The 20787-nt window shown below is 38.9% G+C and overlaps 1 protein-coding gene across 7 annotated transcripts in view; it reads right to left on the minus strand.

The window, feature by feature from the left end:
* Window positions 1-20787, minus strand: part of CCDC141 (coiled-coil domain containing 141) — a 174065-nt gene that overhangs the window by 147691 nt on the left and 5587 nt on the right. For 6 of the 7 annotated variants that reach the window (XM_043505412.1, XM_043505409.1, XM_043505411.1 and 3 more), the window contains one exon: window positions 19147-19269. In XM_043505412.1, coding sequence (XP_043361347.1) covers window positions 19147-19269 — 123 coding nt within the window. Of the gene's footprint in view, window positions 1-18217; window positions 18292-19146; window positions 19270-20787 lie in introns of those variants that run through there. The other variant, XM_038422084.2, reaches the window with a different exon arrangement.

The raw sequence follows: 20787 nt of genomic DNA on the forward strand, positions 1-20787 counted from the left end.
CTGGGTCCCTTCATTTGCATGCACACAGCCAAGAATATCACAAGTTATTTATATAATTTTAAAAAAACAACAACAACATAATTAGGATCCACAACTGGCATGATTAATGTGCTCATTGTGGCCCAATCCTGCTCCAGTCAAAGTCAATAGGACTTTTTGTTGCTTAATTCAATGGGAGTAGGATTGGGCTGTTATTCTTCTACTATTAAAGAAGCACACTTTCCACCTAGCTGAAAGGGCCTCACGCTGTAGCTGACAACAACTCTGCTTCTTTCCAGAGCTGATGAGATATTTGTCAGATAATATACCCCACTAATAGAAGTGAAGACAAGTTCCTTCCTGGCTCCACAAACAAGGGAGCTGCTTTGCTTTAACCTTTCTACAGCATATTTGAGAAATCATTCCAATATATCAAAGCAGCACTGGAGTGAAAAGTTAATTTTAAATGCATTTTTAAATGTACATTTGTGTTGCTTTAGAACCAAGAGGTTGTTTAGATCCAAAAGGAACTGAATTACTTTTACTATGTCAGAATAGCCAGTTTGAGCTGCCTAAACAACCTATCCACAAGACCAGGAGTTCTCAATTTTTGTGTGTGTGTTAGAGCTACACAATTCAGAAACATTTTGCAATTTCACCCAAACGTATAAAGGCACAGTAAAAAAAAAAGTGTTTAATACATTGCATTTCACTCATCTTGGATAACAAAAATAGTAAGTTTTGCTTTCCTTGGGGTGGCAAAACTTCACTCTGGAGCTAATTAGTTGTAGCCTTAGCACAGGGACCGAAGATGGAAAGGGCAAGAGAACAAACCACCTGTTCCCTCTAAAACTGGTCACAAGAGTATAATGTTGAGGACAGAGTGGAGGAGCAATGTAGGAGAGGATTATTATTATTTGTTTACAAAAGTATCCACTTTCCAAACACTAAGGAGGATTGTCTCTGTACCACAAAATTTATAATCTAAGTATTGCTTAAAGGATGTTAAGTCTCCAGGACTTTCAGTCCAACATCTTTCATGAGCACTAAATTTACTACAATAATATTAAAGAATCAAAAGAAAAAGAAGAACCCTTTTGAATTCTTGTGATCACGCACAGAAACCTTCATTTTGCTATGTGGCCATTAGTCAGGTGAAATTTAATGATTGCACAGACATTTCCTGTTTGCATGTTGTGAATAAGGCTGAACAAAAACCCTGTATTTTTACTTTGCAGAATTTAGCCAAAATTAATGTTTAGCAGCTCATGCAAATCCCTCCCCCAGTATTTGACAAGACAGCATGCAGCCCAAGCCCAGCCAAACATCTAGTCAAAAAACTTCTCAAGTGGAAGAGAACTTCTCCTCCTGTGCCTCCATTGTCTGATCTGTATGTCTCTGACTTCCAGGTATGGTAGAACATTGTAATGCCCTGAAGCATTTAGCCAGCTGGTGATCTGCCACAAATGGAGATGCCTAGGACAATGCTTTACTGCTCCCAGAAGTTGTAAATGACTTCACTTAAAACCATGTGATTATTCATATTTCCTTCTGTAAAACATCTGTCAGCAATCTTTCCACCCCACCACAAAAGTTTTGATTGCTGGCTGCCCACCAAATATAAGCTGCTGCCACAGGGATGAGGAACAGTTTAAAATTATGGCTAGGCTTCATAAAATCCCAGTTGGTGGAGCCTGCTGACAGGGAATATGACGAGTCAGCACAGCACCATCTGCCTTGGGTAAAGAGAGAAGGTAGTCGTGACTTTGTACCACTACAGCCTTCCCCTGTCAGGCTTCCTGCTCCTGGGGACCTGTGTCTGAGCTTACTCTGGAAGAAACTGGAAAAATCCTAGGCTGAACCTGGTCCTGGTGCTTTTCCACCTTCATGTTAGTGGACTAGCTTTGAATAGCGATTAATCAAAATCCTAGGTACAATGTCAAGTAGACATTTTGGGGGAGGGATCCAGCACCTGAGGTGGGGAATGGATGACATTAAAATATCTTTGCCTATGTGTGTACCCCTGCATATACCACTGGAGTGCCCTGTTCTCACTTACCAGGTTTAACTGCTGATTCCAAAGCCTATCGGGTATACTAATATTTACTCACCAGCCTCTGTATTACAAGGTTAAACATCTTTAAATAAATAGAGCAAAGCAACTAGTTGGGTAAACACAGCTTGCATGTGAAGAAAGCGTGTAGCTTGAGGCAACAATGCCCATTATCATGCATCATCAATCATTTAGATAGTTCCTAGTATTTTTGTTAAACAAGCTGTAGTGCAGTAATGAGCATTTTGTCTCCACTATGAGGAGCATTAGCAATACTGCGTGTTTGGGAAGGGCTGGAGGAGGAGAAGGTGAGTGCAGGAAAAGTGTGGAGAGCTGTTATTAAATACTTGTATATATAACAAATACATTCTGCTTTCATAACAATAGTTTCAATATTACTAGTTTTAAAAGTTTATGGGAAGATAAGTAGCAACAGAAGGGAATATTGCATATTTCCTTTTTATCCTGACATAAAATGGTCTCCTGCACAGCAATTTTCTAGGAATGGTAGCATTTATTATCCAACATGAGGTTTTGCTAACATTCTGGATCAGCTCTCTAACTAATGTAGTGTAAAAAAATTAAGTGAACATTTGCTATTCATGGTTTCTGTACTAATTTAACATCTTGCAATATAAAAGTACTAGTTGAAAGATCAGGCATGATTTAAAACTACAGGTAAAATATTACTTTCAAAACTTCTATATATGCAATAAACCCACGCACATACATTGCTTTGACATTAAAGTCAGAATTTGCAAAAACACCCACACAATTGCCATAGTTACATCTCATTCTAAATACTTCATTGGGAAAATACTGTGGCGACTGAGATACATACTGCGGAAACTGTTGGCAAATGCTGATGTTTTAAAAGTGCTGACGGCTGCATTTTATGTTTTGGAATAAACCAAGAAAACCTGAAATAAGGGTAGAGGGGCAAGGGAAGACCTCTCTTTCAGAAGTTTCCTTTATGGTTTTCTCCCTCCCAGTCACATAAATTGTGTCACCCAGCGGGATTAGAATCAATAGGTAGGACTACAAATAATTGGCTTAATCAGCAGCAAGGAAGATTTAGGTTAGATATTAGGAAACACTTTCTAGCTATGAGGATAATTAAGCATCAGACTAGGCTTCCAAGTAGGTGGAATCCCCGTCAGCAAAGGTTTTTAAGAATAGGTTAGACAAAAACACCTGTCAGGGATGGTCTAGATATACTTTGTCCTGCCTCCATGCGGGGTTGGACTAGATGACCTCTTGAGGTCCCTTCCAGCCCTACATTTCTATGATTCTGTGTGTAGTCATCTTGATTTTATGTCAGCCTCAACATGTTAAAGGGAAGCTCCAAATACTAACAACTTTTCCGATGACTTTAGACAGACAAGTTGAATATTTAGTGTAGGCCCCTTTTTTCTAAAAAGGCTTTTCACAAATCTAATTGGCTCGGTAGTTTAAAATATGTAATTAATAAGCAAGAGGTGACTACATGCCAAATTTGTTTCATTGTCTGAGTAAAATATGAAAATGTTTGAAAGAGAGTATAAATGGTTAAAATGAAATAAATGAATGAATGAAAGAATTCTTTTAAAAATTATCTCTGACGTTTAAATAACCCAAGGTGGTGTTAGTAACAGAGAAAAAAGTTTTGAAATATATGGTATTGTAATACTCACTTATAAAAATCACATAAATTTATTGGGACACTGCAAGTACCAACTCCAGCACACACAGGCAGGACTGAACTTTCTGCTAACCTCCCTCTTTCCCACTCCCAGGTCAGAACAACAACACTAAGATATAGCATATCAACTGGTGGAGTTGCTGTCTATATTAAACATTATAGCCTCCCCCAGTTACATAAGAATCTAAACAATAACTCCTAGGAATCCAAGTAGTCTGCCATCCACACAGGTTTCTATATTGATCTCTTCACTTGAGTCCTATATTCAGTCATGGACACTTCACACATAGTTGGATCTAGATTATCAGAGAGTGCGGCGTTCATGTCCTCTATGTCAGCCTATCTGTTGAAGATGGCAGTGAGTTGAAGTCCTGAAATACCATGGCAATTCCTCCTCCACAGGCAATCTCCCTTTACAACCCAGAGTAACCTGTTGTGGTACTTCCAAATCCTCTTCTACATCCCTCTGGAATACTTGCAGAGCTTCCTCAGTGTTTGCCTCCCCTTTCTTTCAATGAATCTGTGCCTTAGTTCTCGATGCACTACAAAGGGGAGATTTCTTGCTTTTTATATCATATTATTTTTGCGTATTACCTTAGTGGGGGATATAAACATTACAAGTAGGATTAATGCATGCAGCAACTTACAATCATTTTATAGAACCTAAAAACATCCTTACAAGTTTAACACCTATCTTGAATGATACTAACAGAGGTGAGCTGGTCTGGTTTCCAGCTATGAATTTGTCAGTTCTCAGCTGATGCCTACAGGCTTGGAAAGAGCTGGCACCTGGTCTCCAGCATCATGCACCCGATCATATTTCCCAAATTCTTCATTATAACTAGAGAATACACTGCCGGGTATTCCAATAGCTTCTTTTCGTTGCCTTCTGTGGCTGCTTCTGTCAAGTCAATCCCTAGCTCTTTTACTCATGGGGCTGCTTCACAGCTATTGATCTCTGCAGTACAAATTTTCTCTCTTTTTCAGCACTGGATTGTTCTCCAGGGATCAGATTTATTTCAGATCCTGTGTCCAACAGCACTGTGGTTTTCCAGCTGTCAATGTCTCCAGACAAACGACAACAGGCAACTGAGCAGCTCTTCACAGGGGCCATTTTAATAACTGCAGACGGTGACCTTATTTCATTAGCAGCTTCTAGTTTGGCTGGGTGTGGCTTCCCTCTGCTTGTGCAAGTCCATCTCCAATGACTCTTTCCTCCACATTGCCTGGGACCCACTTGAGAAACAGTCTCCGTCGTATGACCCAGAAGACATCTGTGAATAGCTTACACCCGTGCCTTGAAATTTTTTAGCCACTTCCCTAGCAATAATTGCTTGAAGTGCTGCCTATAAAGGAATCACCCTGAGGCTGGAAGTTAACAGCTGACACCTTTAAGGAAACCCCAAGTTCTGCTTCCACATTTTGAATTCTGTGTAGAATGTGGTCCATAGGTTTATCCAGTATGGTATCTTCTTTCGCCAGAAGGTTATGATGTTCCCTTGCTAAACCATTTATAAACTGACTTTTCAAATAGGATTCTCTCATAACTTGTCATTGGCCATAGGCCCCTCCCTGTACTGCTAGTTCCAGATTTGGCACAACAAATTCTGCTTCACTTGAGCCACCTCCTGACATGGTGGCTCAGGGAAAGACCTACTGAACAGTCTCCTTTGTGTACACAAATAGTTATGCAGGGCTTCCCCATCCTGCCTATTCCTGGCTTAACATTCCTTCTAGTATTTCAAAAGGGCCAATCCCCCTTCCTAACGGTCATATAACTATTAGCTCAACTGTCTAGATGATGCATGATCTGCACAGGGAAGCCGCTGGTAACATGCTTTGGCAATTACCATCCAAAAACACTGCTTGGTACTGGGCTGCTTATTCATCAGTCCACTCGTTCACAGACAGCAACAGCTCAAAGTCTGTCAAGTACTCATAGATTTCAGTCTCATCTGCTTGACCAGCAAATTTCTTCTCAGGCAAATTGCTTTTGCCATCTTAAAGCTGCTGCCACCAGTTGTAATAGAATCACAGAGATTTACTGGAACACTACAAGTACCAACTCCAGTACACACAGGCAGGACTGAACTTCCTGCTAGCCCCCAAGTCAGATCAACAATCTAACAACATACTAGACAACAACTTACACTGGTCAAGGTTCTGTCTGTACTAAACATTACAGACTTTATCTTGACAGTTTCTTTTTCAACGTTCTCCTTTAAATATGTACCACTTCTATGAAGCAGCTATAGATTAGCTCATTTCTATTTTCATTTTTTTGAATTGTGTCTTCTGTACAATTATAGAAACCTAATGTATCTCCAAAATACATTGTCCATTTCCCTAGGAACAGAGTACAGTAGTATTTTCACAGGCTAAACTAGATATATTACTTAAAGGAACCATTTGCAGGATATTTTACCCACAGAGGAAGAGTGGGAATACATGATAATCTTGTGTGTATTATGGTTTTATTGACATGAGTTTGAGATGACCCTATTACTCATTATTGGCAAAGCTATGAATTAGTCATCCCATATCACAACACTGTACTCTGTATTCTGTATATGCCAAAATTATTCAACAGAAAAAATATTTTAGGAATAGTTTCACTGGGGGACTGCTATTGTTCATATCTGATACTATTTTTCATACCTTTCCAACTGTGAATCCAAGCTCCCTTTGTGCCATGAGTCCAACTGTTCAGGCCTCATAGGAAGAGAAAAATTATAATAAATTTTGGAAACTTCTAAAATTATCTAAAATCACTTCATATAAATCATATCATCTGATTTTAAGGTCGGAAACCTTGTGATTCACCCAGGCTAGAAACAAATACCTTTGGAAAGGGGGGAGATATTGTGTTCTCCAGTGATACTGTATAAAGCAGCCATTTCTAATCCTGACAATTCATGAGATAATAGACCTTCAACTTGTCCTTGATCCAAGACCAGAAGCTAGCAATCTCGGGCCCCAGGCCAGTGTAATTTGGGGGAGGAAGTGGGGCAAAGTGCAAAATTCTATTTTGAGGGGGAAAAAGAAAAATATTTTATGGCATCTTGTTTTATTCCTTTGCCATCTAGCGAATAGCTATGAAACCCATGGGCAAATAAGTCCCATCCCTTTTGAGTGGCATTGTCCACATAAAAGATAAGCACCTTCAGCTACCAGTTACTACATTAGCTCATGTAGCTAATGATGGTGCTGTAGATCTAAAGTTCCCAACCCCGCTGATGATACATATGGGGGTCACACTGGTTCCACATAATGAAAAATTTATTTTTTCAATTTTGGAAAATTAAACATAAAAATCTCCACATTAAAAGAACATTAATGTTGCTAAATCAAGCACTCAGAAGTCAGGAAATCCCAGAATTAAGGTTCTCTCTGCAACTTTAATGTGGCCCCTATAGGTGCCTGCATTATGGTACAGTCTTTAATTACATACTTTTCTCCCCACAGGACTCGTGCCTTATTCAGTGCATAGGGTGGACATGCTCTGGAGAAGAATCAGGCGTGAGTAGTGAATGGGGATGTTGGATATAGGACCCCAACTTCATTTATTGCAGAATTTGAAAGGTGTGTAGTGAATGAGGCAGGGGATTGCAGGAAAAGAAAGGATGGTCTCATAGTTAAGGCAGATGGTTGCCACCCTGAAGAACTGAACTGAGTCTCTGCCTCTGCCACAGAGCTCCTGTGTGATGGTAGACAAGTTATATAGATCAAAACTTCCTCAGGTGAGCACTGAGTGTCTCAAGTTCTGGATGCCCAACCTCAGACACTTGAAGTTGGATTTGCAGAAGTGCTCAGCACTCAGAACTGCAAATGAGATCAATAGGAGCTCTGTTCTGAGCATATGAAGTACTATAAGATATAGGTGCTCTGAAACATCAGGTGTTAGGCTTTGCAATTTGGGAACACAAAATTAACTGATGCTATTGACAATTTTGGCTTTTAACTCTGTACCTCAGTTCCCCAGATGTAATATTGGGATGATACATGCTACCTCATCTCACAAGGCTGTTGTGAAGATAAATTGATTGGTGTTTGAAAAGCACTAAGATACTATGATCAGAACACTATAGAAAAGCCAATGAGCAAATTAATAGTGCTGTTAATGTATAGTAAATAATGATGGTCACACATTAAATTATTAAGATAAAAAGATATATTAAATAGTTACTCATTCAGTGAGCACCATCAATCTGTGCACCAAAGAAGGCAAGGATCCTGTGGAAAAAAAAGTACGTGATCATGTAATTAAAGACTGTATCATAATGCACAAGGGGGCCAAATTAAGGTTACATGGGTATCCTTACTTTTGACATTTCCTAATTTTGTAATCGACTTTGCAACCTTAACATTTTTTTAACATAGTAAAAGATTTACTATGGATGTAATATGCATATAAGCTGATACGTAGATTACACTCTTGTTTAATTACTGTTAACATAAAACATGCTGTGCCAACCATATCCAGATACATAGTTTAATACATGCTGTGCTCAAGCCATAACTAAAATTAGGTCCGTCAGATGTAGCATCCTATGTACTTATAACAAGTATTTACACTGATTACATGATAGAATAGGAACAAGAAAGATTGTGTGTGTTCTATCGGCCAGATTCTGCCACTTATTCTTGAGTCTTGAGAAGTCTGTGATACCACGTGCGCCCCTGCTAAAGGGCATAACCTGGTCCATGTGCCCAGCCTGAGTAAACGTGTTGTACTCGAGTACTGGGAGCAGAATTCTGCCTCCACCTCAAGAGTATCAGTAGAACCATTCGATAGGGGCTACTGTAATCTCAGAACTACAGAGACTTTAGGACTGCTGCATCGCAAACACACACAGGAAACTGTTATGTTGATGTATATAGTCACTGCTCACTCTGCTTTCCCCAGTGCCCAAACCTGCCCTGTCTGCTACACAAATGAAGACCCTTTAGAAGCCCTTACTTAGTCAGAATATTTAGCCCAAAGGAGCCTGTATTCTATTTATCTGTTCTATTATCTATTCTATTAGAGCCATTAGGGACAGAGCCCCCTGTGACAGATATTACAACACGATGCAGTATATTTAGGGACCATTGTATTACATTTATGAATGGTTTCTATACGATTGTGTCTGATCCACGAAAGACGCTTACCACAGCTCTTTCTGGAACTAAAAACATGCGTCTATGTGATTACCCCTGGGACTGTAAACATCTCCAGAGAGGTTCGACACTCTGGGGGTGGTTTGCATATATTGGTTCAGGCTGGGTTTTCCAGAGACAGAGAGCTAGTCTACACTAGAATCGCTACAGCTGCAGCACTGTAGCGCTGCTAATGCAGACGCTCTGTGCCGATGGGATAGAGCTCTCCCATCAGCATAATTACTCCACCTCCCCAAGCAGCAGTAGCTATATTGGCAGGACAGCTTCTCCCTCCAACGTAGCACTGTCCACACTGGCGCTTAGATCGGTGTAACTTACATCTCTTGGGGATTTGGGGGGCTAGCTTTTCCACACCCCTGAACAACTTAAGTTATACTAAAGTAAGCACTTGTGTATACAAGCCCTAAGGGACAAAGAAAGGTCTTCTGGGTGAGCTTGAATTGACACAGGGCCTCCATTTTGATTTTGCAGGCAGGACTTTTTGTCTGGGCGGGGAGAAAAATCCTTGAGGAAGGGTTGGACGAGATGTTGGCCAACTAGGGCCCCATAAGGAAGGTGGGCAATTCCTGGTATGTTTATTAGTAAGCATGTAGGAAATATTATTGGTTTATATATGTTTTCTCCATGATGCTTTACCCTAAGAATAAATGTATTCTGCCAAGAAAGAGCTGTGTGGTAACTTGTAAGTGCTGTTCTTAGCCCTCAGAGGGAAGGTAAAACACAGTGGGGCTGGCCTTTAGGCAAACTGACTTGCTTGGACAACACGATGTATGGCAGAAGGGCTGTGAAGCCTTAACCCCCCCCCCCCATCAGAAGGGAGTGAGACAAGGGCCCTGCGTAGAGTCAGGTGACAACTGGAATCCTGAGACCTGACTGGGCTCTCCTGGAGTGCACCACAGAGGAAGGATGCAAGTTTAGTTACCCTGGAACCCAGAATAGTCCAAAGGAGCTTTCGTTGTATTATCAGTGTAAGAGCTATTTTGGGTTAGGGACCACCACTTACTATGTGCTTCCACAGCACCTAGCACAATGGGTCCTGATATGACTGGAGCTCTCAAGGCACTACTACAAATTATAAAATAATAATGAGAAACTTCCAGCAGAAATGGGCTTAGCACAGCTCCTTATATCCTGGCCAAAAGGCAGCCTTCTTTCAGCTACCCTGGGAAGACTGGTGTTGACCCTAAAGGTACCAAGTTTGAGCCTCTGCTCTCAGTGTGCAGAACATGTTATCTGAGTTCAGGCCCTGAATAGGGGACATCAGTTAATTAGATTGTTTGCTCTACATATTTTGCAGCCCCCACAGCCGACATTCCCTGTGCTTCCTCACGGATTTGCCTCTCTAAGTCTGTAACATTGTATATCTAAAAAACTAGAGAACATTACTATTGATGTCCTTTTCCCCTATTCTGCTTGCTGAATTACCAAATGATGCAACAGGGAGATCATAAACCACCTTCACTCCCTGAAGTGCTATCTCACTCCTCTGACTCCACTCCTGACTCTTAATTCTATATAATATACTACACAGAAAAATAAATGAAACAATACACGTCTAATTGAAGCCTGTCAGAAGCAAAAGATACAGAATTAAATTATTGAACATTATTGTTGAGCCCTCAGAACAGTGGGTGACCTTGTATAGAATATATGTCCTTTAATTTTATTCTCAGTTAAGGTAAGAATGAAAACTCTGAATTTCCTTAATATTATTTTAGCACATTTTTTAATTTAATTTCCTCAATTTTATCTATCTATCTATCTATACCCCCCCCCCCCCACACACACACCACAACACACTTACAAACCTAAATGTTCTAAATTGTTTGTGCCAAAGGGCACTTACCCTGTTTGCACATATGCAAACTCTTTTGTTACACTCAAACTCCAATACATGGAAACCCATATATGCCCATCAGAGTTTGCACTTGTATATAAGCCCAAAAGTGTGCCTACAATCTAACATGTAGTTGAAGTATAGTCCAAAATTCCTTCCACTGGAAGCTCTATTCACTGGAAAAAACTGTAGTCAACCCATTAGGTTGACCGATCAGGAGATCAGCAAAATGATTTCCTCAAGGCAGGTGGGCTTTGTCTGGACTGGCAGGAAAAAAAGACAGTGGCTCCTTTAAGGGTCCCTCCCTCGGGATTTGGGAGGGGAGAAAGCATCACCTGAGCTGGTGTCAGGCCAGTGGGACTCAAATGAGCCTTTGGCCCCTGCACACCTGGGGCAGGGCATATAAACCCTGTCCCTCTGGCCTGAGTCATCTCTCTTGCCCGGTGAGCAGCTATAAGGAGGCAACATAGGGGCTTGCCATGGTTACACATGGCCAGGGACAACCTGCCCACCACCATGTGGGGCTAGGGGTCTCCAGGAGCCTCAGGGTGACCAGCAAGGACAGATTGGAATCACCCCAGGATCACAACAGAGACAGCGAGAGAAGCAGCAAGGCCCACAGCAAACTGAGAGTGTAGGTGTTTTCTCCCCGGTGGGAGTCAGTCAAGCTTATTGCTGGAAATCCAGTGCAGGTGCTTGGTCCATAGGGCAGTCTGGTTATGTGATAAACCAGAATTGGAAGTAGACTTAGGGAAAGGCATCTCCTGAAGAAACTGGAGAATGGGCTTGGGCATGCAAATGTCTGGTAAAATGAGGATATCAGCCACTTTATCCAGCCCCTTAACCATCATATGAGAAAAGGGCAGAGGGGTCCCACCAACAAGCTAGCACCAACTGTGTAGAGCTGGGAGGGAGGGAGGGGGCTGCTGCTAGCAGCCCTTCACCAGGTAGAAACAATTAAGGAAGGAATCTTGACCTGCACTGTATGAATTATTGCCAGAGAGTTGAAAGATGAGTTAAATAATAAAACAGAGGCCTAATTAAACCACATCCCTTGCACCTTCCCCCCTCCCCCTGCCCCCATGTGTCCTCAACAATGTACTAGACAATTGTATCAAGTAATTAGATTCTTCAAATGCAATTGAATAATTACAGAAGCATTATGGTTCTCTTTCCTCACTTCTCAGTTCCCTTAGATTCTTCGCAGGCAAATGTACCACAAATACATTCTTCAAAGACAGACTTTCAAATAATTCACCAGTCTCGTATTTCACGTAATACCTCAACAGTCTCAGATTTCACCAGGTTTAGATGCTGTATCTTAGAAGCCTACAGTGGAGACTTGTGGCCCAACATTTTTGAGTGGTTATCTACACTCTTCACTGGGGTACTTTTAAGATTAATCAATGTTTACATATTGGTTTTGAAATTGTCAAGTGCTAATAAAACTGTTCTCTTGAAGCCCAAAATATAGTAATAATACATTATTTTGGGGCTCTAATATTATTTCAGTGGAAATTTGGGGTACACAAGTGTGAGGACTGGTTGGTGAACTGAGCTAAAGTTATCTGAGGAAACCACCGAAAGAGAATATAGAACCTCACAATGTCACTTTTACATTCACTTTTCTGACTACAACTGCACTTTCAACCCCTGAGAAAACAATTTTATAATGGAAAACACAACTGATCTTTACTTTTAATGGCATTGCTGAGCATCTCTAATAAAGGTAAATAACTCGGAAAACAGAGATTAGCAGATAATTTGTCCCATATCTAATTTACTGAAAAATAAGCATTATATGAAAATATTTATTTTTGTATGAAACAAATTAAAGGCTCATTTTAAAAAATTTCAAATGCAAAAGATGACCATATTATTACTTTTTGAGATATATCTTTTTCTAATTTGCTCCTCTTGGATATTTGCATATAAATGACTACTTTGCACTTTATGCTCTGTGAATTGGAGTAAATACAATAATTAGGAGCAATCTACAGGTACGTGGACAAAGTTATTAATGGTGCTTTTGTTTTAATGAAAGTTAAATTTGCAGAATGGATTTATTTATATTTTTCAGTCTCTCTGCTCTAGCTCACTGTGGACTTTAGCATGACAAAGAACAGAGCTTTGGAGACAAATCAAGAATGCCAGTGTTTGTCTTACTGGGGGCTGTAACACTGTCATAATCCAAAGATTGGCAACACACTCTAAACCAAAGCACTAGTGTTGTGAAATCTAAGATCAGAGGCAATATTTTCTCCGGACAAGATTTCTGATTAAGTGATGGAATTAGGAACCTGTGCTGGAGGGAGGATGGCAGAGCTGCGTTGCAATAAGTGCAATTTTGTCCCTTGGAAGCCTTGGCTGAACTTCCCCCCCATTTTAGAAACTAGAGTGCAAGTAAAGCTTGAAAAAAATTTCAGCCCAGAAAAAAAACAAACCCTTGCCAAAGCAGGTCAGCCCAAAGCTGAGGTGTAGCAAACCATGAGGAGGAGAGGCCTATGATATCACAGAAGGAGGGGTGGAGTTTTCAGCAAGACTTTCTGGCCATTGCTGGTTCTGGCTAGTTTAATGAATCAGCAGCAGGCCTGTAATTCTTGACTATTGACAAGTCATAGCCCAGAAAAAGAGAGTTAAGGTCCCGATCTGGAAGACACTTATGCATGGGCTTAACTCTGCTCATAAGAGAAGTTCGGTCAAAGTTAATGGGACTATTCATGTCCTTGAGGTCAAGTATGTACATGAGTGTTTCCAGGATCAGGGCCAAATGTTTTAAAATGAATCTACCAATAGAAAATGTGCAATGGCTTCGCATTTCCAGACACTGAATATAGTCTCACTGAATGCAAAACAGATCCACGCCTGGTATATATATTCATAACACAAGTGACAAATATATACAAGCTTAAATGTTCAATGAGCTATCATTAGACAAAATTAAGTAACCGCACTATATCCTAATCTCTTAAATCATTGTTTCCCCACAAATTGCATTAATCTTTTCATGTTAATATTAGACACTATGACCATGCTATAAATACAAAATCCAAGTAGTAAATATTTCATCTATAAACAACTATGTTACAGATATGAATGAAATGTACAGTAATATTAGAAGGAAGTTTAACTGGATGATTAAATATCATATGCATGTTCATATTTTCTATTTAGTCTAATGTTTATCATTTCCTGTTTAGTATTTCAGCCTGGTTAACAAAATGTTCCTCTTAAGAATCCATTAATGTTTAATGTGGGGGTCTTTTTAAAATTACTTTATTCAAGTGTTTCCATATAACATAATAATGGGCCACATTCTCAGCTTCAATGGAGCTGTGCCAATTTATACCAGCCGTGAATATGGCCCAATATGGTCTATCAAAGGAAACTTATTTGGATATTTTTTGTTTAATACATTTTAAAATATACAAATGATTATTTTTACTGTACGATTCATAATTAGAAAAATGACTCTGCTGGTTAAAGTTAGAAAAGTGGCTCTCTCTCTCTGTGTATATATATATATATATATATATATAAAATCCATACCTTCATGCTCAAGACATCTGCTTCCTCAGTGTCTTGAGTCTTATCTGTTTATATTTGCAACAAATAGATTGGGGTTATTTTTTCAACTCCTGTTAGCACTGCAGAGCCAGTAGCTCTCTGGAACAGCAAACTGGATTATATAACTGTTCATGCATCACCAACAGTATTGTAAACTGAGTTTCAGTGGCAATGCCAAATTCTGTCCTCATTTACACCTATGAAACCCCACTACACATGTAACTGAGGGAAAAATACAGCTTGCAGTATCTTTGATAAGACTAACAATGCACAAACCAGGGGGAGGAGAAAGAGACTAAAATGAAACAGCTTGATGTTCAAATCTCAGGCTGAGATTTCAGCACAGTTAGATATAAAAACACACCAGTTATTTATTTGCCAGCATAGTCACATACATATTCAAAAATCTATCTGAAATACTGCACAGATTGTTCGATCCCAATCCTGCAAAGACTTAAGCAGGTGGAACGGCTCAGGTGCCTAACATTAAGCAGGTGCTTAAATTTTTGCCAGATTGGGGAGTTGGACCCCATCCTGCACTCAATTACCCATGCGCTTAACTTTCATTTCAATGGGATTACTCATGAAGTACATGCTTAAGTGTTTGTAGGATCAGGGCCTTTAGCTTAGGGTGTGGAAGTGTGATTTTTATTGTAAAGTTTTAAAATATCCATTTAATAGAACAGCAGTAATAATAGAGAAAATGGCAAATTAAACCACATTTATAATTAACATGAACAAAGACCTATTAGCACCTTAAAACTAGTGAAACAAAAATTCTTTAAGAATGTAATGCAAAGACAATTCAAAACAATCTCACAGTGTGACATAAAATTGAGAGTAGATTTGGTCAAAAACAGGAAAAAATTTCACAAAAAATTCAAAATGTCAAAGTTATTTTCATTTCATGGAGTATGAAAAGATTTTTTTTAAAAAAATTTCATAAAATGTTTTCAAAAAAAGTCAAAATTTTGACTATTCTTTTGCCCCTTTTTATCTTTTTTCTTGTTGCCACTGTGTGCAGTACAATATTGTTTTTTTGTTTCCCCACTTTTTCATTTTTCCTTTTGCTACTCTGTAACTTTCAAAAACTAGTACAAGTTGACAGTTTGAACCACAGTTCATCTGTAGAACCTGATATAACCTCAGATAACCTCAACATAATATATGATAAAATGCAGAGTGTTTTGAATTATGAGAACTTTTGCTAAGTATCCTTCAAGTGCCTGTGTTTTCATAGATTTTAGGGATATTATTGATTTACTATAAATGTACTTTTATTAGATTCTTTTCCATGTTATTTCTACTGTTATGTACAAAATAAAATTAAGTTTTACAAAATACAAATCTGAGATACAAAGGCAGAATGCTGCCACTATTTAAACAAGGTTCGGGCTCAAATGGTTTGAACTGTAGGGCATATCAGGCCTTAGATATGCCATTATCTTGTTCAGTGTACTTATAATGCATTCCAGACTACAAGATCTATCAAACTTCAAAAAAATATATGCAAGTATATTGCTATAGTATATTGCTATTGATATTCTTTATATCAACAAATTGGAATCGGTAGGAAGTAGAAAATCAATGGGGTTGTCAGTTTTATAGTTCATGAGAGAACAGCTAAAACACTATATTGCATGAAAAGAAAACTGAGCAGGGGTATATTATCGCGTTAATGTGTTTGCATAACCCTCGTTTCCAAAACTGATGGTGTAAACTGTGATCATGGAGAGGAAAAAGAACAGGGAACTGACTAAGAACTACAAGGAGTCCGGTGGCACCTTAAAGACTAACAGATTTATTTGGGCATAAGCCATGCATCACTCCATGCAATTGAAGAAGTGTTTTTTTTTACCCATGAAAGCTTATGCCCAGATAAATCTGTTAGTCTTTAAGGTGCCACCAGACTCCTTGTTGTTTTTGTGGATACAGACTAACACGGCTACTCCCTGATACTTGTCTAAGAACTGTGTATACAAGATTTTACAAAGACAAGTACAATCTAACAACTGTAATTGTAAAAAGAAAAGGAGTACTTGTGGCACCTTAGAGGCTAAGAAATTTATTTGAGCATAAGCTTTCGTGAGCTACAGCTCACTTCATCGGATGCAATTGTGTGACTTTCTTTGGACTACTGTCCTTACAGTTCCACATTTCTAATTTTCCATTTTTTAATCTTAATGTAAATAAGTTAAATTTTTGGAAATAAATGTTAAAGTCTGTGAAACATTACTGGCTCCTTGACTTTATCTATCTTCACAGAGTAAAGGTATAATTCATGAACAAATAAGTGCCCAAGATTATTGTAATAAGTACTTCAAAGGTTGATAATCATTGTCTTATACAAACCTTTGATGACAGGGTCTGGTAATTTATAAATAAATATCTTCCTATGATAAGTGTTATCAGCTCATTACAGGCAGAAAGTTTCACATATGTTAAGGAATGAAGAGTCATTCAGAATGACGACATTTGTGGTCATGTAATAGAGTGGCTAAATTATTAATGGGAAATAATACCTATTTTGAGTTTACTCTTTTCCTGTGGATTGTTCACTATTCAATGTTGATTTCTGCAACAATATTTGTTACTCAAAATATTCATCAAGAGTTTACACAAAAAGTCACCGTGTGTGGATCAATTGACTGTTCACTATTCATTATGAGTGGTATATGATTGGTCACTTAAGTCATATGATACTGTTTCTGCTTCCTGCCTGGATGACAAACTTTTTAAACAGGAGACTATTATGCATATTGAATGACAAACAACAAATTGCCCACTTACAATATCAATTTTCAGATGTATAAGCATTTGTGAACTTTTGGGATCTACAAACATTTTTCCACAAATAGGAGATGAGTAATCTCACTGTGTTTACAATGTGAAAATAGTACTGAATCACTTTTTCTATTATTTGACTATTTATTATGAGCATTAAGAAAGCTGAGTGAAGCCAGATGAAGAACAAATCAAAGGGTCCAGGAACAAAAATATACCCAGAGTAGGAGGGATGAAAAGTTAGTTAATACTAGCCAAATACCTTGGCTAACACCACAGAATAGCTGATGCTCTTGGATTATTATTCGATTTTGCTTACCATGCCCAATAAAAATGGAGGTATCTGTGGAGATTTTATAGTCTAAAGACCATAACAGTTAAAAAAATCAGTTTTAGGTTAGAAAATTCACTGAGACTGCACCAAGGGAATTTTTTCTTTTTACATTATTTTACTGTACCCTGGGACTGACCATGCTGGGATTAACAGAGGAACAAGCCATGGACAGCAATATATGGTGACACTGTACTGCTAACCTTGTCTGCAAAGATGCTTCAGTATATATGAGAGAAAGAGAGAGAGAGAGACTGTTGCACTTGATTTTGTTTAGTACAGAGCTGTCATGCTGCTGCCTGCAAAGAGGCCATTTTTATTGTTTACATTGATAACTGTAAATATCAGGTGACATCCATAAGATCTCTTGTGGATGGACATTTAATGGACAATGAAAATATTTAATATATGATATATGTAATATCAGGTTGGTTTGTGTTGGTAGATGGGGTTTAAAAATCTTCAACTTTATTTTCACTTGCTAGTGTTTTGGATTATGATTTTTCTGCTTCTGGGATTTAATATTATTTCTTATTATTGGAAGGCGAAATTCAGTTTATCATGTCAGTATATTAAATCCTAATTACTTCTAAATATTTGGGTTGGATAACTGGACTAAACTACATTTTCCTGCATACCCAAAACTCCCATTCAAGTCAATGGTGATATGACATTTGGATGGTCAAGAAAAGCAGGATTAATCCCTTGATGTGTTTTTCTTTAAACAATACCATTTGTGCTATCCAAATTCCACTGCATATACCATATTAAATTACAACTCTCAATAAACCTTAATTTATTACTTCATATATGGTTGAGACATACCTTAATATGAGCGGTGCAGCACCTGAAAACTAATATTAAAAGGAGGAAACATCTTTTCCAGTTCATATTTGCTCTGTCTTAAAATATAAACAAAATCTGAATTTAATAAAATACATAATAACATCAAGAAACTTGAATGGAACCTGACAAAGTACAATGGTCTTGGGCACTCACAAGAATCTAGAGAAATTCATTTATTTAAGCCTATATGCAAGATGCATCCATCCCTTCAGATCAGGAAAGTGAATGCTCATCTCATCTCATGTCAGCAAAATAGGAATAATTTAATGTGACAGTATATTACTGTACCACCTTCTTGTCTCTGAAATATCCTTGAATAATATTCTGCTCCTAAGAATGACCTTTATTTCCTACACTGGCTGTAGCTCTATGATTGAGCTATTATCTTCCTACCTCAAGCCAATCACATGCTTAATGTTATCACCTTATTCCTACCTTAATATACATTGATCACAACAGCAAAGAAGTGACTGGAATGTTAATTTCACATTTACAAAACACTTGATTGTTTTTGTAGTTGTTAGCATAGTTATGAACCAGTCTAACGTCTCACAGCCCAGCAAAACAAATGAAAACCTTGAAATTCCTCTGTCTCTAGCAGGTACAGCTAGTTTTTATTTTATTTGACAGTAATGCATAAAGTTGGAAAATATGATATTTTTACTGGTTCTGCCAGAGAAACAATTACTAGTGAACTTAGTTTTCCATTGCAGAACTATGGGGCTGGGGCGGCGGTGTGTCTTATCTTCATTCATTACAACAACAAAGGTTGGTCATGTTTTTTCTCTCTGGCCCTTTGCTGACGAACAAATCACAACAGAAGGCCTGTGAATCTAGAGGCTGATTGTCTATATCAGAGCTATTAGGAGACCAGGGAAATCTGTGTGTATCCATTTCATACACCTTACCTTAAGTTTAGCCAGGAGGAGTTCATGATCCTGTAGTAGTTTTTTGGTCTCATCTTGATTGCTGCCAATTTCTAATACATTTGGAATTGACTCAATCAGCTGAAGTTGCACCCATTTCCCACACTAAAATGCAAACACAGGCAAACACCCAGTGTGTGTCATCCTGAAAACACAAGGGCTCTTTATATCCCTTCCCCAAAACATACCAGTTAAGGCCCAAATGGATCTTTGCAGGCAGACCCCTATATCCAATGGGCATGGGGATCCACTTGCATGTATCCAATCGAACAATCAGGCTCCAAAGTATACAAAATCCAGTGAATACAGACTTCAATAAAGGGATGCCATTAAAAAAATGGTAAATCAAGCATCATTTGAGGTGACATACCCAGGCCCCAAATTCTTGCTTCATCCAATTTCTACCCATACAGTTGTCGAGATGGTATTTAAAAAGGAAAGAAAATCATACCAGGGACTAAAAATAACATTTTCCCCTTCTCTGTCCTGGGAATTGATAACATATTTTTAGCTGCAGTTTTCATAGATCTTTCAGAGCTAAGGGGCGTGGTGAACTGATTTCCTAACCTTCTCACAGCAGAAACAAATTAAGGCAGACATGAGGGCTGTCATTTTTACATAACCCAGCTGTCCTCAGCACCCAGAGTTCTTCTAGTGCCAGATAATCCATCACAGCATTTTCTCTAACAAGTGGTTTTGGGTTTTTTTTTTTTAAAGGAACAACCAAAAGGCCTTTGCATAGCCGGGGGAGAAAATGACGAAAGGAACATAAACATTAGAAAGTGATGGGCCCAATCCTGCAAATCCTTACTCCTGCAAGTATGGCTCATTTTGTTTCTTACTGAAATGAGAGATTTTCAACCCTGTATGAAGATACAAGCAACACTCATTTGTTCAAGATTTGTTTAACGCATCTGATATAAATATATAATGTTTCTAAGCACTTAACCCACAATCATGTCTGCAGCAGATAGATCATGAGCCAGGTGGTGTGTTGGAGTGATCCTCCACAAAGAGGAGCCAGGAATCTTGCACAACAGGCTGGGCTGCCACTGCATAACAGCTACTTCAGCCTCAGGGTTGGAGTAGACTCCAAGGCACCTGTGCCTCCATCTCTATGCTGGGAGAAATGCCAGGTGGATTAGCATGGTTACAAACCCACTAGCTTGTTCCCACCAGCACTTCCAAATCCCCACTAAACTGCAGAGCCACTCATGAATAGATGTTCCATGGTGCACAGGGGAGCAGTACGTGGCCTCTCCAAAGTCCTGCCCTTCCTTGCAGCATTTCTGCCGCAGATGGGTCTTTCTACATCTGCTAAGGAGGGGGAGAAATTTTCTCCTGGGAGGAAAAAGCCCTCTGCTGTTCTAAATGCAAAATCTGACCCCCACTGATGTCAGTTCACACATAGTCACTGTCTTTAATCTGCATTACAGTTATCAAACTCTAAAAAAAAAAAATCCTAGCCTGAGAGGTTAGAGGTATCTATAGGAGTGAGGTGCCCAACTTCCATTGCATTCCAATTGGTGGCTGGTGTTTAACTCCCTTAGGCAGCTTTGAAAATCCCAGCCTTATTTAGCATCCAAAACTGCATGCAGGTTGTGTGAGCTGGAACTAGTCACT

This window comes from Dermochelys coriacea, chromosome 11 (assembly GCF_009764565.3).
Source record: "Dermochelys coriacea isolate rDerCor1 chromosome 11, rDerCor1.pri.v4, whole genome shotgun sequence".
Lineage (NCBI taxonomy): Eukaryota > Metazoa > Chordata > Testudines > Dermochelyidae > Dermochelys > Dermochelys coriacea.